This window comes from Leptodactylus fuscus, chromosome 7 (assembly GCF_031893055.1).
Source record: "Leptodactylus fuscus isolate aLepFus1 chromosome 7, aLepFus1.hap2, whole genome shotgun sequence".
NCBI lineage: Eukaryota > Metazoa > Chordata > Amphibia > Anura > Leptodactylidae > Leptodactylus > Leptodactylus fuscus.
This window is the reverse complement of record NC_134271.1, coordinates 127,124,836-127,145,237: the sequence shown is the minus strand read 5'-3', so window position 1 is coordinate 127,145,237 and position 20,402 is coordinate 127,124,836. Positions and strand designations below refer to the sequence as shown.

Here is a 20,402-nt window from a genome sequence, read left to right as displayed (position 1 = left end):
TCATGATTTATTAGCTGTGTAGGACGGCAATTGGTGGTACAACCAGGTGCTGTTTTTACCACTGTTGCCACAGACAGCTTATGCAAATACTCCTATATATATGTCACATACCTGCCTCAGCTGTGAAAAACAGAATACACCAGGGGCAACACGGTGGCTCAGTGGTTAGCACTGCAGCCTTGCAAAGCTGTAGTCCTGGGTTCGGATCTTGTCAAGAACAACATCTGCAAGGAGTTTGTATGTTCTCCCCGTGTCTGCATGGATTTCCTCCCATACTCCAAAGACATAGTGATAAGGAAATATGTAGCTTGTGAGCCCTATAAAAAAAAAAAAAACTGAATACACCTATAAGGCCAGTTTTATCGTGACTTATACACCATCAAGGTATGGAAAAAGTTGCAGGTTTTTTTTGGGGAAAAAAAAGAATTGTGCCCTTGCTATCTTCCTGAAAGGGGACATGGTGAGAGGAGCAATGTCAGATTTATTCTTATTGACACCAGTTTACTGGTATAAATGATGCCTAACATCCACGCCAGCAATCAGATGGTATATAGGTTAGTGCCGGCACGCTGCACAACGGAGGGAGCGCCTTGTCATAAATCAGATATAGCCTCCAATGAGGCCGGGCATAGGAAGACTGGCAATGGGGAGCAGCCACCTCATTTATGACAAGGTGCATGGCTCCCCATAAATGTGATTGCTCCACTGTTGGGCCGTGCGTCTATGCGAATATCAACTTAGACATAAATATGCTCATATGAATTCACTTTTAATGGCCATGAATATGGATTTGCATGTGATTGAACAGATCAGTGGGTTGGGGGAAAAAAGATCATTGAAATTCATCCATCTGTTTAATGGTCTGTTAAAAATGGATGAAAACCTGGGTCTATTCAGGGATCTGTGAATATGGTCCAATGTATGGTATGTTCTCTCTCTTAAAGCAGGGGTAGGGAACGTACGGCTCTCCAGCTGTTGCAAAACTACAACTCCCAGCATGCATACTTACTCTGCTGTGCTTGGAACTCCCATGGAAGTGAATGGAACATGATGGGAGTTGTAGTTTCACAGCAGCTGGAAAGCTGAAGGTTCCCTATGCCTGTCTTAAAGGGTCAGACGTATGGACCATTAAAAGAGGAATGGTCATGTGAATATATTCATTCATGTCAATGCGCCTTGTGTTATCTATCACAGGGCTGTTCATGTGAATAAGCACTTACAGTTCTGCTATACAGTGCGATAGACGGGTCTGGGGTTATATGTCGCTAGCCTAGGCAGAGGCGTAACCTGACACTCCGGGGCCCCAATGCAAAATATGTACTGACCATGTGCTATCTGTAATACTGGTGTCTTATGTTATAGGGAGGCCTTTGGACCCCTGAGGATCCAGGGCACAGTAACAATTGCTACCTCCCTATAGCTACATCCCTGGTTTAGGGGCCCAAACCTGGTCACGGGTTCATTTTTAAAGGGTTAAAACATAGACATCTCAAGAGCAAAGGGGGTTTAGGGTTACAAGTCTGGACTGTCTATTGACTACAGGGATAGTGAATAATTCACTACGAGGCAAGCTATAGTCAGAAATCCAGGGACAATCTAATACGGCCGGGCGCTAGGACCCGGCGGACACCGCTGACGAGCTCCTACACGGAAGTGACTGGTGGCCAGCACGTGTGACGTCACGCAGACTTTGGCGGGACATTTGTAGTCACCGGGAAGCAGCTCCGGGGTCTGCGGGGAGAGAGTGAGCGGATCAGGTGAGGGATGTGAGGGGGGACCATGGGGCGGCTGATAACGGGACATAACCGGCAGGAAGTGTCCGGACACAGGGTGGGAGGTGGCAGGACACAGGGTGGGGGGACATGGCGGCCGCTGCTATGGTGGATGTAACTGCTCACTAGGGGGGTGTAGAGGCTGTGCCCCCCTTACTATGGCGCTGCTGTGAGCTGTCGTGTAGTATAGGAGGGTGATAGACGTCATACATAGAATAGTAATAGTATTACATAACATCACATCCAGATTAGGAAATGTGCTGAACCTCTAGAGCGCCCCCTATCGTTAGCAATGAAAGATTAGGTAAGCCATAGTACCTGGAGGCCACCATAGTGGGGGTGTAATACAGGGGGTCCTGGCTGTGTCTATGGGGGATGGGTATCTAAAGGTCACATTAGGGTCACCCATAAGACTTATTGTAAGGTCATATTGGGGAGGGGGCAGACCCGCGCTACATACTGATCCCATATGGTACACTGTATAGCTGCACCACATGTACCAGCAGAACGGCACAGTCAGGATGAAGGCTATACGCTGATCGTGTCCTGATATCCATCTTGTGATCACATTGATTATCCTGGTTGATGATCGGTTATTTGTCCAGCCCTAATATAAGGCCCTATTCACAGCTGCGTTCGGGTTTCCATTTGGGGACCCAGTCTGCATAAAAAAGTGGATACCTTAGAAAACCTGCCGACCCTATAGACCAGGGGTAGGGAACGTACGGCTCTCCAGCTGTTGCAAAACTACAACTCCCAGCATGCATACTTGCTCCACTGTTCTTGGAACTCACATGGAAGTGAATGGAGCATGATGGGAGTTGTAGTTTCACAGCAGCGGGAGAGCCAAAGGTTCCCTATCCCTGCTATAGACTATAATGGGGTCCGTGTGGTTTCCGCATGAAAAAGGCAGAGAGAAAATGACTGCTTGCACATAGGCAAATGGATTGACTCAACTGCAGATATGATCTATCATCTAACCATCAAAGGTTCAATCCCCTGAGGAGGGTAAAAAGCAAAGAGAAACGCAAAAAAACACTGAGCATTAACAGGTTAAGCAATGTACCCTGACTGCTACAATATATAAATACCTCCTCCTATATGTGAATGCGGTAGAAGAAAAGGAAGAAAGAAATCCAAATGATTGTTTTGCCTGAAATCGTACACACAAAAAATATCCAAAAATCACATATTTCCCAAAAATGGTAAATAAAAACTACATAAAAAAAATAAGCCCTCATATGATTCTGTAAAAAAAAAGTTAAAAACTACTGAGAAATGTCGCTTAAGGCGTTCATTACGTTCTATGGGACATTAAATGGTTCTCGTAAGCTCATCCTGTAAAAAACAAACCCTCATTCAGCTATGTTGGCACAAATTTAAAACGCTGCGGCTCTTGGAAGGAGAGTTAAAACAAAACAAAAAAACAACTAAATTTTTTTTTGTTGCTTAGGTTTTTGTGCTGTTTTTGGAGTAGCATGGCCATGCAAGCCCAGTATGAGGCATCTGCAGAAGAAGAGTCTTTTGGACCTCAAGCAATCTCACGTCTTGAGGTAATGTTTTAATGAAAAATTCTCAATGTAAGATATGACCTGCTGTTTTTCTGCAATGGTTTGTGTGTTCCAGTTTTTCCCCTGTGCTTTCTTTTTACTGTATGGTCTACATTTGTCTAAAAGATTCAGTAACTTGTCACTTACCCTTTGTTCACATCTGCGTTCAGGGAGTATGCATGAGGACCCCCCGAACGGAATATTGAACGCATTGGCAAGCGGTGTGCAGTAAAAGCACACGGACCCCATAGATTATAATGGGTCCGTGTGCTTGCCGCGCGCTGCCTGCACGAATCATGTGAGCAGGAAAGTAGATTGTGAACTATTTTTCTGTCCGCAGGATCCCTGCAAAGATCTGGCGGCCAGCACATGCACACCGCTTTTACTTGCATTCAGTATACCATTCGGGGTGGGGTCCTCATGCGGACTCTCCCAGACGGAATACGAACACTGATGTGGACGAGGCCTTGTCCTTTGTAATCTCTGCTTTCTGTGGTGAGAACTCAAGAAGACGGTCCCATCAGCGATCCCATCCATGAATGCGCCTACTGAAATTTTAAAGGAATTTGCTTTGCTAAAATGTTTTTTGTCTCACTTTAGCAATGTGGAATCAATGCAAATGATGTGAAGAAGTTGGAGGAGGCCGGTTTTCACACCGTGGAGGCGGTCGCCTATGCTCCAAAGAAAGAACTTATCAATATCAAGGGGATAAGTGAGGCCAAAGCCGACAAAATCCTGGTAAGCTGCGAAACCTCTTCTTGTTATAGGAATCTGACTCCACATGGTCAGATAGGGTGCTGAGCGTCGGGGGTGGGGTCTTTTGCAATGCTGATGAAAACAAATCCATCCTTCTTTATTTAAGGCTCAATTCACACCACACTCTTGCCTCTTGCTAAAAGGTATTCTTTTCCATAACATTAAAAAAAGAAGTATCTTTAAAACTGGGTAGTTATCTATTCTGTTGCATCCTATCTTAGGGCCCCTTCACACGGAGTTTACGCTCCGCTCATTCACACACGTATACACGAGCGCTTCAAAACACATCCTATTGACTTCAATGGGAGCGCATGTATACGTGTCTGAATGAACGGAGCATAAACTCCGTGTGAAGTGGCCCTTAATGGTTAAATCACCTCCTCCCAAAAAAAACAAGATACAAACACTTCGTATGAACCCATCTGAAAGGGGTGTTCGGGTCATTTTAAAAGAGAAGTATTTGGGATACTAATCTATCCACAGGTCCTTTTAGACGGGGACCCTTGGTTTTTGTAATTGGTGGGGGTCCTAGAGCTAACAGATGACTATACTAACTAGACCTATATCCAGCAGGTGGTCTCCTGCAAGTCTCCAGTAGGAAAACCTACACAAATTATTATAAAACTATCAAATTTATTAATCACATACGTAAAATATACAAATAACATCATACACATATAAATGGGGGGACAAAGTAGTTCAAGTACCAAAGAATGCCTGACCCCAGATAGGTATGGGCACAATACTGATGGGGTAGTGCAAAATGTTAAATACATACAAAGCCTTGAGAGACTGGGTCTCCCCTAAGTAAGTACATATGAAGGGATATGTCTATAATGCTGCTGCTAAAAGGCAGACCAATGTATATACCCTACAATGGTTACATACACAGACCCCAGTGAGGCACTAATCGCCACAGGGAATACCCCCTCCAGTGATGTACCATACCGTCAGAGGAGAACGTCCGACGCGCGTTTCGTCCAAGAAGCTGGACTTTGTCAAGGGACGAAACACGCGTCTACAGTAGGAGCAGCACAGTGAGGCCCCCTGCTGGATATTGTGTTGCTCAGAATCCTCAAACATTTTTGTAGCTGGTTTGTATTGTAGAGATGCCTGCATCTATCTCACAGTATTAGGGTGCATTCATTCTGAGTATACGCTCACTGATTCTGAACGTGTAACTCGTTCCGAATGAGTGGCGTTAAAACAGATCCCATTGCTTTCTATGGGTGCCGGCATATGTGCGCTCCCAATAGAAATGAATGGGCTGCTTTTTTCCCCTATTGCTTTCAATGCACGAAACGTGCTTATCACATTGAAAGCAATAGGGGAAAAAAGCAGCCCATTCATTTCTATGGGGAGCGCACGTATGCCGGCTCCCATAGAAAGCAATGGGATCTGTTTTAACGCCGCTGATTCAGAACGAGTTACACAATCAGAATCAGCAAGCGTATACTCAGTGTGAATGCACCCTTAGAGCTTATTTAGAAGAAGCATCCCTGATCCATTTCCTTTCATGTTAGATCTATGGATCGAAAAAACAAAGCTCCAATGCGAGCATCCACAGCATAGATTGGGCACATAATTGATGATCACTGATCCATGGGGGTCAACTCCCAGCTGTTAAAGCCACCCCCTGAGCGTCATAGGCTATATGATGTCATGTTCACTAGTCACATGGCCTGGTGACAGCCCAGTCCCATTCAAATCCATGCGAATCATGTATTGTTAAATACAGAAGAGGCTGCAGTACTCACCCAGATGCTGCTGCTGCCTTTTCAAACAGCTGATCGGCAGTAGTGGGTGGGTGTTGGACCCCTGATGAACTATCCTAATTATTGGTCATCAGTTATTTAGCATCTGTCTGGTGAATGGGGTCCCTAGGGTTAGGTTTGATGTATACTCTCATAGCTTTCCAAATGGACACTGCAAGCAAAATGTGACTACACTGATATACTGCTTGCCATACTGGATGAGTTGTCACACAATGTTCCTTACTGTTTACTGGTTGTAATATTATTCAATAGACATTGTTCCTGCTGTCTTCTAGGCAGAGGCTGCAAAACTTGTCCCTATGGGATTTACCACTGCTACAGAGTTCCACCAGAGGCGATCTGAGATCATACAGATCTCCACCGGCTCCAAAGAACTGGACAAGTTATTACAAGGTGTGTTCAGCTTTTTTCATTTATTGTCTGCTAGCCTCTGCCCGCGACCTCGTCTGCAGGTTGTTGGCGTCAATGACCCGCCTATATTCAGCAAATTGCTGCCGTCAATGGTTTGCCTGCTCCGGCGTTTCAGCATGTGTCCTGGTGAACTTGTTCCTCACGCCGTGCCTGTGATTGTTCCAGCTGCTCGCTGGGACACCATATAATGAGCGTGTTTTTAATTTCTATATCCCCTGTGGCTGCAGTATTCAGTAATAAAAATAGGAACTGGACAACCCCTTTAATATCATCCAGTTACAGTATTTTTCAATCCCATGTGTTTGGTGTAATTGTCTTTGGGTTTTTTTCTCTAGGGGGAATCGAAACCGGATCAATCACTGAGATGTTTGGAGAGTTTCGTACAGGGAAGACGCAGTTATGTCACACTCTCGCAGTCACCTGTCAGGTATGCAGTGAAATAGATGGTCCTTGTTATATACAAATGATTTAAGTAATGTAGAGGGCAAGCAATGGAGCGGTCTTGTTTTCTTGACACAAGGTTCACACTAGTGTTGTCTCTCCATTGCTGGACCCTAACAATAGAGATGTGAACCACTTAAACAGAGGCGATACACAGTCTGACAGACTCATTGACTATAATGGGTTTGTCTGCTGTCTGTTGTTATAAAACTGAAACTGGAGAAGACAATTTTCAGGCGGACATTGGACTTCACAGATATTATCCTAGTCTTACCCTTTGTTCACATCTGCATTCAGTATTCCGTTCGGGGAGTCCTTATGGGGACCCCTTTCCCCCCAAAGCCCTTGCTAGGCTGCAATTCATAATACAACCACTGGGCGGCCACACCTATAAGGTTGACCTCTTGTGACAGATTATTGTAAAATCCTGTTTAGTCCCGTGTGTACATAGATATTTTGTCCTAGAAATCTCAGGTATAGAGAGGTGCATTAGTGATCCCATTCACCTCTATGGCATTCTCGTTACATTACTCTCTATGTGCTGCTCCGTATCATAGGTATGTTTTAGATCTATGTACATTTACCCCCAAATACTTTACTTTTCAGACCTTTTTATTCTTGTTCTCTGATTTAAATTTTCCTTTTCTTTATTTTTTTTTCTTCAGCTTCCCATTGATCGAGGTGGTGGTGAGGGCAAAGCTATGTACATAGATACAGAGGGGACCTTTAGACCTGAAAGGCTGCTTGCTGTGGCTGAAAGGTGGGGAACGAACCTTATATTTTGTATGCGAAACACCTTGGTGCAGATTCCTGAGGGTATGTATATTTCACACTTAGGTACGGCTTATCTGGCAGCGATGTTCTGGACAATGTGGCTTATGCACGCGCCTTCAACACTGACCACCAGACCCAGCTCCTGTATCAGGCGTCAGCCATGATGGCAGAGTCCAGGTAATTGGAATTAACCCCTGTGTGCTGTGTTTTCTTCCCACAGTAAGTCTTCCAGCTATCCTCCCTGTGAGCTGGCCCCCTAAAGTTGTGGCTGTATAGCACCATTGTGTTATGAGCTGTTTTGTAGCTTAACCCTGAATGTATCTTATGCTTAGGATTCCCCTTAATTTTTTACCAAAATATTCAGCCGCAAGGAGTTTCGAGCTGTAGAATCTGTGGCAAGATCGAGCAGGACGCTTTATTTATTTTCCCATCGTCCTACTGCGATCTCTGCCTCCCATTGAATGTTATGGAAGGAAGACTCTGGGTGGAATCTGCCACAGAATTCACACACGAATCCATGGCAAATTCCATCATGTGAACGTACCCTGATATACACCCAGATCTTGTTTGCTTTTGAGTCTATTGCTGACTGGCTAGTTTATGTTACCAGGTACGCCCTTCTCATTGTGGACAGCGCCACCGCTCTATACAGAACAGACTACTCGGGCAGAGGGGAGTTGTCCGCACGTCAGATGCACTTGGCCCGCTTCCTGAGGATGTTGCTGCGGCTGGCGGATGAGGTAAGCGGAGACATTTGTAACGCACAGTGATACCTGTATAGATTAATAATGTATGTAATGGATCGCCTACATGTATAATACACTGCCTCCATAGTTCTGCACAGTGCCAATAACTCCACCTCATCCATTTTCTTTCAGTTTGGTGTAGCTGTTGTGATCACCAACCAGGTCGTCGCCCAGGTAGATGGAGCTGCCATGTTTGCTGCTGATCCTAAAAAACCCATTGGCGGGAACATCATAGCTCATGCATCCACAACTAGGTAAGCAAATGTGTACAGAATTACCCTTTAATCCACTACGTTGTATTCATATGAGTTCATATTACATAGTGTGTAGTGTCTAGTAGTGAGTATCTGGGTGTTATCTGGTGATAGTAGTTGTTATCAGGACAAAACGTGTTTTCAGTGGACATTACCACACTATGGGTAACATATTGAGCTTCACCTACAGACCATCCTATATACTATGTGGTTTAGGACTTGCAATTGGTCAGGGGTCTCTATTTTACTGTAATTGTGATGGATTGACTGGGTGACAACTACCCTGGCAGTCAGCAGTTTGCTGGAGGGGAGCCAGGAGCGAGACCTTAGGTAGTCAGCTGGCAGAGGTATTTGTGATCTGACCGGGATTGTGAGACACCCCCTTTAAATCTTAAACCAGACCTTTTCGACCCAGAGATTTAACATTACTGATTTGTTCTTTCCTGTAGATTGTACTTAAGGAAAGGTAGAGGAGAAACCCGTATCTGCAAGATCTACGACTCTCCTTGCTTACCAGAGGCCGAGGCCATGTTCGCAATTAATGCTGACGGGGTAGGTGATGCCAAGGACTGAACACAATACCCACCATCATAGCTAGTACCAAGGAAGTACAGCAAGGCGGCCATATTAACCTTTTATGATGGATTGTATAGAACATCATCAGATTTCTGTGCGAATCTACAAGATCCTTCAAAAGAGATCAGAGTCGGAGCTGATATCCATTGTGAATGGAGGAAACCCCAAGACAAACTTTTCAAGGGTTCTGACTTACTGGCTGCCTTACCAGGAGCCCTTCCAGACCACTCGCACCACTACATGGGTGTCAGGAAAGCAAGTTTACACACACCTATGCCAGTATTCATAGTGGAGTATATTAAGTTATAGGCTGTCTGGGTAAGTGTACACTGGGCATTGGTCGTGTCTGGAGGTGTCCTGAGATTTGGACATTTCCTGCAGGTCTTAAAGCTTTAGCGTTTCCCTGAATTGTTCAGTGGAGAGTCAGCACGTACATGAAGACAAGAGCAATGTACTCGCACCAGCCCCACATTGAAAAATGCAGAGGAACCCTATCTGCCTGTCTAGACTGTGATTTGTGGGGGGAAAAAAATAGAATTTTTTTTTTTTCTCGAATCACTGTCAGCTGCATTTTAATGGATGTGAATGGTGAGTCCTGGCTCAGTTGTGTGAATGGGCCATTAGCCTGAAGATACAGAGGGGTTTTTTGTTTGTTTTTTTTAGTGGGTTTTTTTTTTTTGCATCTAAGCCAGAAATGGATTCTGCAGGAAACCTCCCAGTGACGTCCTTCCTTTATGTTTATCTCTTTTGAATTTACCTATGGCTTTGGCTTTTGGAGCAAAAAACTCATGGTGTGTCTTCAGTCTAACGCTCAAACCTCAGGACACACTTCCTGCATTGAGCCCTGGCCATCAGACGCCTTATATTTTTCCATTATGCCACTGCCATGGGTTGGACTTGCTTTTGTGACACTTATCTAGCGGTGTGAGCGGTTTTCACAATGTAAAAGTGTGTGTGTGAAGTCTGCCTTCCAGATGGATTATTAATTTGCGTAAAGCTACTGTTTCCAGGTAAACTTTACATTCCCATTACAGTGCATTGTTTGCGAGTGGAATCACCCGGTATGTATTATACGGATCTGTCATCTGATCAAACCTGCTCATAACACTAGATCACTTGCGTCATCTGTGCCGGAAATTGTAAAATACTTGTACATGTTTTATTTTGTAGTTGTGGAGGGTTTTTTTGTGTGTATACATGTATATATTGAAAATAAACTACTAGACCGTCATTGGACATGTGCGTCTATAACTATAGTGTAACTCTTATCGTGCATACAGAATACAGCGCGGCTGCGGAAATCCTCTGAAGATACTGGCTCCTCTTTTACAAAGTGGCTTCTTTCTCTTTGTCTTGTCTGCCTCTGGAGTTTTCCTAAAATGTATTCCTATGTGTGCCACATTACAGGAGACATTGGAGGGATTGTAAGATTTCTGATTATTTCTTGACAGCAGTTGCAATTGAACAAAATGGTTGAAGCTTACTGAAATGATGGCAACCGATGCAGATTCTCAGATGGGGTAGAAGTGCAACAGGAGATCTTCTATGGGAGATGGTGCAGAGCCTGGGAAGGGTTTTCCACAGCCAGGGGCGCCCACTATAGGCAAAGTACAGTATTTGATAACTCCCCTCCAACAATACAATCCTCCTGTCTCTCCCACTATATATGGGGACAGATAGGAGTAGGTTCCAATTGGTACCCTGACTAAGGTTCGTGTAACATAGTCAGGGCTGTGAGGCTCCGGCAAACCTCAACCTCTGCTCCTTGCCATCAGGAGGCCGACAGCAAGTATTTCCCTGTTTCAGGCCTGTAGCAATGCTGATATTGGGCAAAGGCTCTATAAAAGAACCCCGCACACCTCTCAGGGGCTGCAATGGGCTGTCTCTCGGTGAAGTCAACCTCATTATTTGGAGGACCTAAAGCAACTCACTTGTCTGATTTTCCTTCCTTCATTCCAGCCAACAGTTGGTTGGGTTGAACCACAGTGGAATTCTCTTTTAGGCCGGGGCCCCACAGGATGGAGACACCACAGGAAAAATTGCAGCATTTTACAGTCAAGGCAAAGAGAGAATCCCATGCCCACTTTGCAGTAAAAACTGTGGTGCAGACATGCCACTATTTCCAAAACCGTGTCAGTTAGAGCATGTCAATTATAACTACAGAAACACCAGCGGTTTTCCCATAGGTATAATTGTAACAAAGTCTGCAGAGGAAAACTCTGCGAACTTTCTGTGTACAGCGCTGTGTGAAGAATCGCAATGTGGAAGGTCCTGTGGGGCCTTAGCGTAAAACAGGGGAAACAACATACACGGAATTTGTGTGTATGTGTGTATATATATATATATATATATATATATATATATATATATATATATATATATATATATAATGAGCTGCACTCACCAGTCTGACTAGTCACAGCGAGCACAATCACCATGTTGGGTGCAGCTGGAACTGGAATCCTAGTGGTGAGAGCAGCTCCAAAACTGTAAAGTCATAATAATCAAAGCAGCTTTGGCTGTAACAAGAGAGTTCGAATGGTGAGTGCAGCTCTGGCTGTGACTGGAGAGTCAGAATGGTGAGTGTAACTGACTGAAACCGGAAAATCAGTCTAGTAAGTGCGGTTCTCGATGTCAATTTAGCCTCAGAATGGAAGGAACAGCTCTGGCTGTAATTAGAGAGACAAAATATTGCTGCTTTCGCTGTGAGCGGAGTCAGACTGGTGAGTGCAGCTCTTGCTATTACTGGAGAGTTGTAAAGGTGAGCGCAGCTCTGACTGCATCTGAACAGTCATACTAATAAGTTCTGCAGGGCTGCACCTTTCAACTGGATTGACCAACTATCTAATGTGTATGGGGAATGTCCCAGATGTTAGATAAAGAAGGAACATTCCTGTTAAGGCCAGCTTTATCATAGAATATGGTCTGTATATCAGCTTTATTTCCTGAACATTTCTCTGGAGACCCAAACTCTCAGTATCATAGTTATCTATGAGCGCTCCACCGTGGGACTACTGTCTAACCAACTATCATGCTACGGTATGACTGATATATGGACTGTATTTTCTGGACCATAAAGGTGTATGTGCAACTGTCATCGCTTTCCTTATGCCTGATCCTTTGTATGAACATGGAATACATCTCTGTATGGGGAGTCTGACGTTGGCTTGGACCTTATTCACATGTCAGTGATTGTGAACCAAAAGCAGGTCAGAAGCACAGGTACAAATCTCTATAGTCAGTCTGTCTAGAGTGAGCAGCAGTGTGGGATACACACCACTAGATGGCACTACAATGCCCACAAAAGGGCTTTGGCTGTAATATGAAATGATCCTTGTCCCTATGTACAAGACTCCAAGATGGTGATAAATTGCAATGTAGCATCTAAAGTGTCAGTGCTCCTGGCAGTGGTGAGAATACCGTGGTGGCGGCTGCCACAGGGCCTGGGATCTTAGGGGGCCCAGTGGGTCCCTGATGGTGTTTTGTTTTTTGTTTTTTTTAATCAGGTAACGGGCCCTATTTACTTACCGATCCTTGCTCCTGCTCACAGCCGCCTGCGCTTCCCCTTCTGTGTCCAATATCATGTAGCTGGGACGGCAGAAGGGGAAGTGGAGGCGGCTGTGAGCATGTGCAGGGATCGGGAATTAAGGCCGTGGGCCCACAAACCCCAATAAACATTGCTATCATCATACTCTGGGGTCTTTTCAGACCCAGGGAAGGTGATGAACATAAAAAAATAATGTTACTTACTTCTTCTGTGCCTTGTCATCCACCAGGCGTCTTCTGGCCTATTTGGTGACGTCCCAGTCCTAACATGGGCCAAGTTAGCGTCATTATGCAACACAATGCCTTTTTTTTTTGTAGCCGCTGACAATAATCCCCCTGCCTTAATAATAATAATTAATTGATTATAATCAAAGGACATGTGATCCTAAACTACTGGAAGTGCTGTCATATTATCATGGGGGGGGCACAGAAATCAGCACAATTCAGGGAGGCATCACAAAGGGGGATACGTTATCCATGTTAAGCCTGGGAAACCCTTTTCAGGCGGGGCACGACATGGTGTTTTATAGTCCCTGTATAGCGGATGGAATTCTGCCTAATCCCATCCACGCACTGCAGAAAAATACACGCAGTGGGCACACCGAGATTTTCAAAACCATCACTGCTTTGGAAATCGCAGCATGTCAATAATACCTAGGGAAATGTGGGCGGTTTCCCTATAGGTATAATGGAAGCAAAAAGTCCACAGAGGAAACCTGCGCACTTTCTGTGAAAAGCGCTGCAGGAAAAAGACGTGTACTTTTGTGCTGCGGCCTGCTACATGGGGCCTTAGTCTAAAGGAGTTCTCCTTGGTGCTTCGGTGTCTTCCACTGTGGTCTGGGGTCTTTTTTTTTTTTTCTGTAGATTGTGAGCCCCATATAGGGATCACAATGTACTTGTTTTTTTATGTTTTCCTATCAGTATGTCTTTGTAGAATGGGAGGAAATCCACGCAAATACAAACTCCTTGCAGATGTTGTTCCTGGCGGGATTCGAACCCAGGGCACCAGCACTGCAAGGCTGCAATACTAACCACTGAGCCACCATGTTGCCCCTTTGCTCCTGGGGTCTTTTTCCAGCAGAAGTCCTTGCTTCACGTGACTGCCGAGGCCAATCAGGGGTCTAAGGAAGGAACACAGGAGGTCACAGGTGATGTATGCAAGTCCCAGTTCCTTTCCTGAGGCTGCTCAGTAGTTAATTTTTTTTATTTTTTTTTTTAACCTTCGCCAGCCTCCTTACTAAAAATGGTTTATTCTGGACAACCCCTTTAAGGCTAAGGCCCCATGTTCTGTACTTTTTACCGCTGAATTTAACAGGGCCAGCAAAAAGAATGAATTTCAGTAGAAAGAAAACTCAATGATTAATTTTAATAGGGGAAGAAAAACCACAGAGGGAAAAGGTTTTTTTTTTTGTTTTTTTTTTTTACTATGTGGGGTTTCCAGGCTTTATTCTTAGAATAGGTCATCAGTGTAAGATCAGCAGGGGTTTAACATTAGGTACGCCCACAGATGAAATGTTTGCTTTTGTAGTAACAATGTCATGTTCGTCAGCCACATGGCCTGTTCACAGCTTGGTCCCATTCAAAGAATGGGCCTGAGCTATGAAGCAAGCACTGGTGCCATATAATGCACTGCACATGGGAACAAGTGTAACTAGTAACTTCACTCTCATTCCAGATCTCCTGGGCACAGTGTACACTTAATAGTGTGCCGCTGTTTGGAAACCTGCTCCTGCTTATGCTGTAGTAATACTGTGCAAGAGAGCAAAACATGTCTCCCATACAATCCCATTGTTCCTGCACCATGTGCATTGATTCCTGCCCAACCCTATCCAGATGAATGGGTCTAGGGCAGCACGGAGGCTCAGTGGTTAACACTGCAGCCTTACAGCACTGGAGTCCTGGGTTCAAATCCTACCAAGGGCAACATCTGCAAGGAGTTTGTATGTTCTCCTTGTGTTTGTGTGGGTTTCCTCCCAAAGCCATACTGATAGGGAATGTAGATTGTGAGCCCTATATGGGACAGTGACTGACAATATCTGTAAAGCGCTGCAGAATATGATGGCGCTATATAAGTAATCATAATAAAGATGAATGGGTCTATTGTGGAAATTTCTGCCACAGGTGAACTTACCTTTACCAAGGACTTTCTTCTTTGTGATTCGCTTTCCTTACAGCTTAGATTTTTCTTCATCGCTGTGTTGTCCACCAGTTATACTGATGTATGAGGGGAGAAATGAATTCTCGTAATACTGGGCGGACGGCTTGATGTTACTAATGGCTTACAGATGAAGGCGGCCATCACTATAGTAAGTATGGGAGTCCTGGGTTTATACCTGCACGCTTACATCACATTAATAAAGAACGCTTGTAGTGTGTTGCCTTTGCTATGAGTGAAGCCATATGTAAGACCTCTATGAAGTATGGCGTGAAATTGGTGATGAATTGTCAGACAGCTGGAGCGGGGAAAGTCAAGTAAGAGTAGACATGAACTAAAGGGATTGTTATGGGAATTTCACTAATAAAAGCCTAAAATAAGATATGGCTCTTCTATATCTCAAGACTTATTATTCTGATCAATTTGATGTTGGGCTCGAGGAGACACCACGGCATATTGTGCCATATAGTTGCTGGTGCCGTGAGAATCATCATGTATCCTATTCTAACCGAAGGGACCCATTCATGACGCTGGATGGATGGTGTCTCAACAATCTGACGCCCTAGCATGCAGCTCCATGTCCTGTGCCCAATGTCAGAGGTGGTCGGAGAGTTCCCCTGTACGACTCTTTCAGGACTTTAAAGAGGACCTTTCACCACCTACACCAAGTTCTGTTCTTTGCATCTGTTAGTAGACACCAACGGCTCCATTCATCCCAGGACAGATGAAATTTTTCTCTACCCCCCACCATTCCTGAGTTATTTAGTCTCTTGTACTGTCAGGCAGGAGCAGACAGGGGGTGTGATTCTGATCTCTGACACTGGCGGCCTCTGAAAACATTCCAACTGTGCTGGGATCAGTGGAGTGGCGCTTATTTACAGATACTAAGAACTGGAGTTGGGGGAGGAGGTGAAAGATCATCTTTAAGCAAATTAGGCTGAGCTGCAATCCCAGATGTAACCCATGCACAGATGTGGCACTGTTTTGGAATGGAGGATCTGACATTTTTTTTTAAATTCTCTATAATTCAGGGTAGCTCTCACCTAGAAAAATGTAGTCACTGCCATAGGCTTGAGCCAATCTTGAGATTTCATGATCGATTTTAAAATCCGATTTCCAATCATTTTCCAGGCGATCGCGATCGTGAAATTTGCTCAATCACCGATCGGGATCCGATCTTTTCCGATCCCGATCTTCCAATCAAGATTCACTTGTGCTATTTTGCAATTTCATGTCCCCTAGTCTTTCAGTGGAGGTGCAGGATGCTTGTGTGACCACGTCTCCATTCAGACCCTTCTGGGACAGGAAGTGATTCTAGTGATTTGGGTGGTCACAGGGTTGGATCCGGTAGCCATTATTCACATATATATATATATATATATATATATATATATATATATATATATATATAATATCTGTCCCTCATGACTAGAAAATAGAACAGAACTCTCCATTTTGCCAAGGTTATGACATAAGACCATCCAGGGGCAGGAACATTACATCATCCATACACACTCACACTCTGAATGGCCATGTTCTTAAGAGACTGGTGGCATGTTGGACTTCCTTTGGCCTTCAGAACCACAGCAAATCATTAGGGTGGCCACAGCCACAGTTTTCAGAGGACCTAGAGTATGCCGAAAAAACCTTCCCCACCCCATTACTCCACCAGCCTAACCTTCTGCCACCTGTCGGGAAGAGGTCACCAATTCCTGCTGCTTGGTCCAAATTCTGAGTAGGTGCAGTAGAAATCTGTCTTCATGTGACCAGGAGATGCTCTTCTACTGCTCAGTGATATAGTTTCTAGTCTTTCCCATAGACAATGTTTGACCACCTGCTGTTGTAGCCCATTTGTTGTTGTTATTCAGCGCTGCGGGGTCACATGCCTAATTTCTATCCAGGGAAGCTCCTATCATGAAAGAGCAGATGTCTCTAATAAAGTGGCCATTCAATGTATCATAGGAAGCTTAGCATTCTGAATAGAGGCTTCATTCAAGGAGGAATTTAGCAACTCTCAGTACAGTTCCTGAGCCGGGAGAGGAGACTAGCTGCTATGATGTCTTCCATATACTGCACACAGAGAAGATCCTGCTCCCGAAACTCTCCCATTTACTCAGAAGCAGCATGAAATACTGTATATTATAGCTGTATTGAAGAATATTAATGTGTGGTGAGATAGAAGACTTACCGTTAGCTGCAGAAGCAGGTATGTGTGTGTCTGCTTCTCATATCTGGCCCCATCTTTTCTTCACAGACTTCAATGGGCACATGTCAATTGATACTTTGACAGTCTGTCTTGGGTTTTGGTCTCCCAGCAGAGATTTCAGTGGTAGGACATTAGTATGATAAGTGGAGAAATGAGCACTTTCTTCTTTTAAGATCTATAACAAAATTTCTTATATTTGTGAAGAGAAAAATGGGGGTAACAGGCATAGTAGCTGCTAGGGGGCCAACAACTAAGGGGACCATGGAAATTCGATCTGTCCAGGCTGCTTGAGCCAGGCGGTTACAGGTATTGCTGTGGAGAAAGAAGCATTTTTTTCTTATAAGCTATATTACGGTTTCCTATATTTGCTTGTACTTTTATTTCTAAAAAGTTTGTAGAGTTAGCGTCCATGTATCTGCCACAATTATTTTTATCATCACAGCAAGGAGACCGCAGGAATTTTGAGTGAGTGCAACTTTACTCCATTATCTACATGGCACTTATCCAATTTTTATGGTTTACGGCGCCATTATATGACTGCCTGTACTGAGCACTATTTTAATAGCGTTCATTTTGGCAGTCACACATTATAATTTCACTACATTGATGTAATATCAATGTTTCCTTTACTACACAATTGCTGAAGATGCAGTTCTTAATACATTAAAGGGGCTGTGCCATTAAGGAGACAGATAAGTGGCAAGGTTCTAGGGGTCTGGCCCGGACATCTATTTGCCCCTGGCCCTATGGTAACCTTGGCACAGCAGGATAGTCCTGCATTTGCTGTCCCGTTGTTCCGGGTAATGGGTCCGGGCTGCCCCAAATCCAACTCATCGGCATCCTCCTAATGCTGATAATTTGAAGACAATGGTGAAGCAGGAAGCCATCTGCTCCCTGCTTCACCAAACATTTACTGTCTCTGCTCCTGGGGGCAGGAGGTGCAATGAATTGACATCACTTATATTGCGCGTGTTGTTCCCTGAAGCCTACGATATCAGAGATAGAAGAAAATAAGGGAATGGGGAGAGGTGATTATTAAGGGTTTTTTTTTTCTTTGTCTGGCAACTGAAGGCGGATGTGAAACAGTGGGGGCATCCAGGAGGGGGGCCTAAAAATGTGGGAGCAAGTGGAGGGGGACGTTATAATATAATGTCTGAGGAGCCATGGAAGGAGGAGGCATTTGACTGTGTGATGGGCCACTGAGGTGCATTATATTGTATGGGGACACTAGGGAGGTATTATACTTTGGGGACAATAGGGAGGTATACTGTGTGAGGGGCCAATTATACTATGTGGGGGCCATTGAGAGGACATTATAAATTATGCAGTGGTGGTGATGGGGGCACTTATAATACCTTTGCACTGGGCTGTGTTAAAATGGCTCTGGGTCCAGTGATCAGATCAACTGGGGACCTAAAGCACCCCTAAAGCCTCCTTGTAAATGGAGTGCCAGTACATCTGTGTTGCTCCATTCACTTCTACAGGGATGCATGTGTTGCTGTAGATAACAGTCCTAGCAGGGGTTAGAGCAGGGGTCAGCAATCTTCGTCCCTCCAGCTGCTGTGAAACTACAACTCCCAGCATGCTCCATTCACTTCTATGAAAGTTCGAAGAACAGCAGAGCAAGTATGCATGCTGGGAGTTGTAGTTTTACAACAGCTGGAGTGCTGAAAGTTGCCTACCACTGGTTTTGGGGAACTTTCGTGTCATCCTGATCACTGATGGATTCAGGGGGGGAGACCCCAGCAATCTGATAAGTGTCACAATGGCACAACCCTTTTAAGTGAAGAAAAGTCTGCTTGAAACTTTACCTTTTTCCATACGGAGTGTTCTGCTGGTATAGATAATGGGTTTTCATTCATAAATCTGAGCAATCCGGTGAAATAAATTCTGCTGGATCTACTGATAATTGTCGACTACGTCTGGGGCTGAGCAGAATATATAAATAATAAGCAAGGAGACAGCGTTCTGTCCTGTACGTGTGAATTGTCTCTTATTATACTGTTATCTGCCTCTTTGGTCTGTTCAGTGTCCATGAGATCAGATGGCCGAGCGTCAGAATGACATCAATTATAATCAATGGAAATGTTACAATGATTTTCTGGCCAAATGTCTGTTTTCCTTTATTTGCACGTTACTCATTATAATGCATGTTACTACTTTTCTACTATTATTACTATACAATGTGTATCTACTTATTCTCACCCAAAATAATGTTCCCTTGTAAGACTGAAGATAAAGGGAGGTGACAACTGATAGTAATTTAGACTGTGACTGAGGCCACATGGAAAAAAAGCTGTGTTTTTGCTTGCAGATTTCGCTGTATTTTTTTGTAGCCTATGCCAGGAGCAGATATAGCAGACGGAAGACATATCAACATTTCCTTTATATCTCCCTTGCCAAAAAAAAATCTGCAACAAAAATGGCTTTTCTGCAATGTTTGGCCTCAGCCATTGACAGTATTATTTTTAGGTCCAGCATTCAAGGCTGAATAATTTCTTGAATCAGGGGTGTAACTTGAGGGGGTGCAAAGGGTGCACCGGGGCCCAGGAGCCTTAGGGGGGCCATAAGCACTGTCATCAATATTGAGATTGCAGCTTCCATCTGGCCTATAAGCCAAGGAGACCCACAGATTCCCCGAACCACACTAAGGTGGATTAAACTCCTTAGCACCCGTAACCATCACTATCAAGAATTCACTGTAGGGATGAGGTAGGGGACAAAAGATTACACTGGGGCTCACAAGACTTTAGTTATGCCATAGTGTTTAATATTTTATTATAGGCCTCCCAGATCTTCTTTCTGAGAAAAAGCCTTACATCTCCTGTATAGATATAGAGATGAAGAAATAATAACCACTATGGGGAGATTAGAGAGGTTGTCCGGGTGTGACCTTCTGCAAATCATTGCCCGTACTAGAGACTTACCAATGTACTCGCTGTATGACAAGTTTCTAATTCCTGAGATTGGATATCTGGTCACATGATCCCATCTTCAGTTTCATTCAGGCGTACGCTAGGTTCACACTAGTCTTCATCTCTCTGTTGTTCAGGTCCGCTCGGCGACCCAATCATCGGAAACCGAATCCCTTAAAAAGTGGTTACCCTTGCAAACCCATGCACCCCATAGACTATAATGGGGTCTGCGTCCAAAAAATATAGAGAAAAGTTCTGCTTGCATGACTGAGTTTTTCAAGCGGAATGGGGGACAGAAATCAATCACCCAAACTTATCTAGTGAGAAGATGGAGGGCCATGGCCTGTGCCAGATTGGTAATTATACTGGTTTTATAGCACAAATTTGCCTGACATCTGTGCCCGCTACGTGTTAAGACGCACCAATGTCATTTACATCCATGCCTGACAGACGTCGCGTGCTATTTATGACCACGACTTTCTCATCATAAACCAGGCTGATCTTCTGGGGACACAGGGATCATCA

At 44.3% G+C, this 20,402-nt stretch overlaps 1 protein-coding gene across 1 annotated transcript; it reads left to right on the top strand.

Moving 5' to 3' along the window:
• The first annotated feature begins 1,700 nt into the window (after positions 1 to 1,700).
• RAD51 (RAD51 recombinase) lies at positions 1,701 to 9,082 on the top strand. The gene is made up of 10 exons (XM_075281041.1): positions 1,701 to 1,757; positions 3,226 to 3,325; positions 3,923 to 4,060; positions 6,129 to 6,246; positions 6,600 to 6,691; positions 7,371 to 7,465; positions 7,543 to 7,656; positions 8,090 to 8,219; positions 8,358 to 8,479; positions 8,929 to 9,082. The coding sequence occupies exons 2-10, from the start codon at positions 3,251 to 3,253 to the stop codon at positions 9,050 to 9,052; spliced, it is 1,008 nt and encodes a 335-aa protein (XP_075137142.1). The 5' UTR covers positions 1,701 to 1,757; positions 3,226 to 3,250; the 3' UTR covers positions 9,053 to 9,082.
• The last annotated feature ends 11,320 nt before the right edge of the window (positions 9,083 to 20,402 follow it).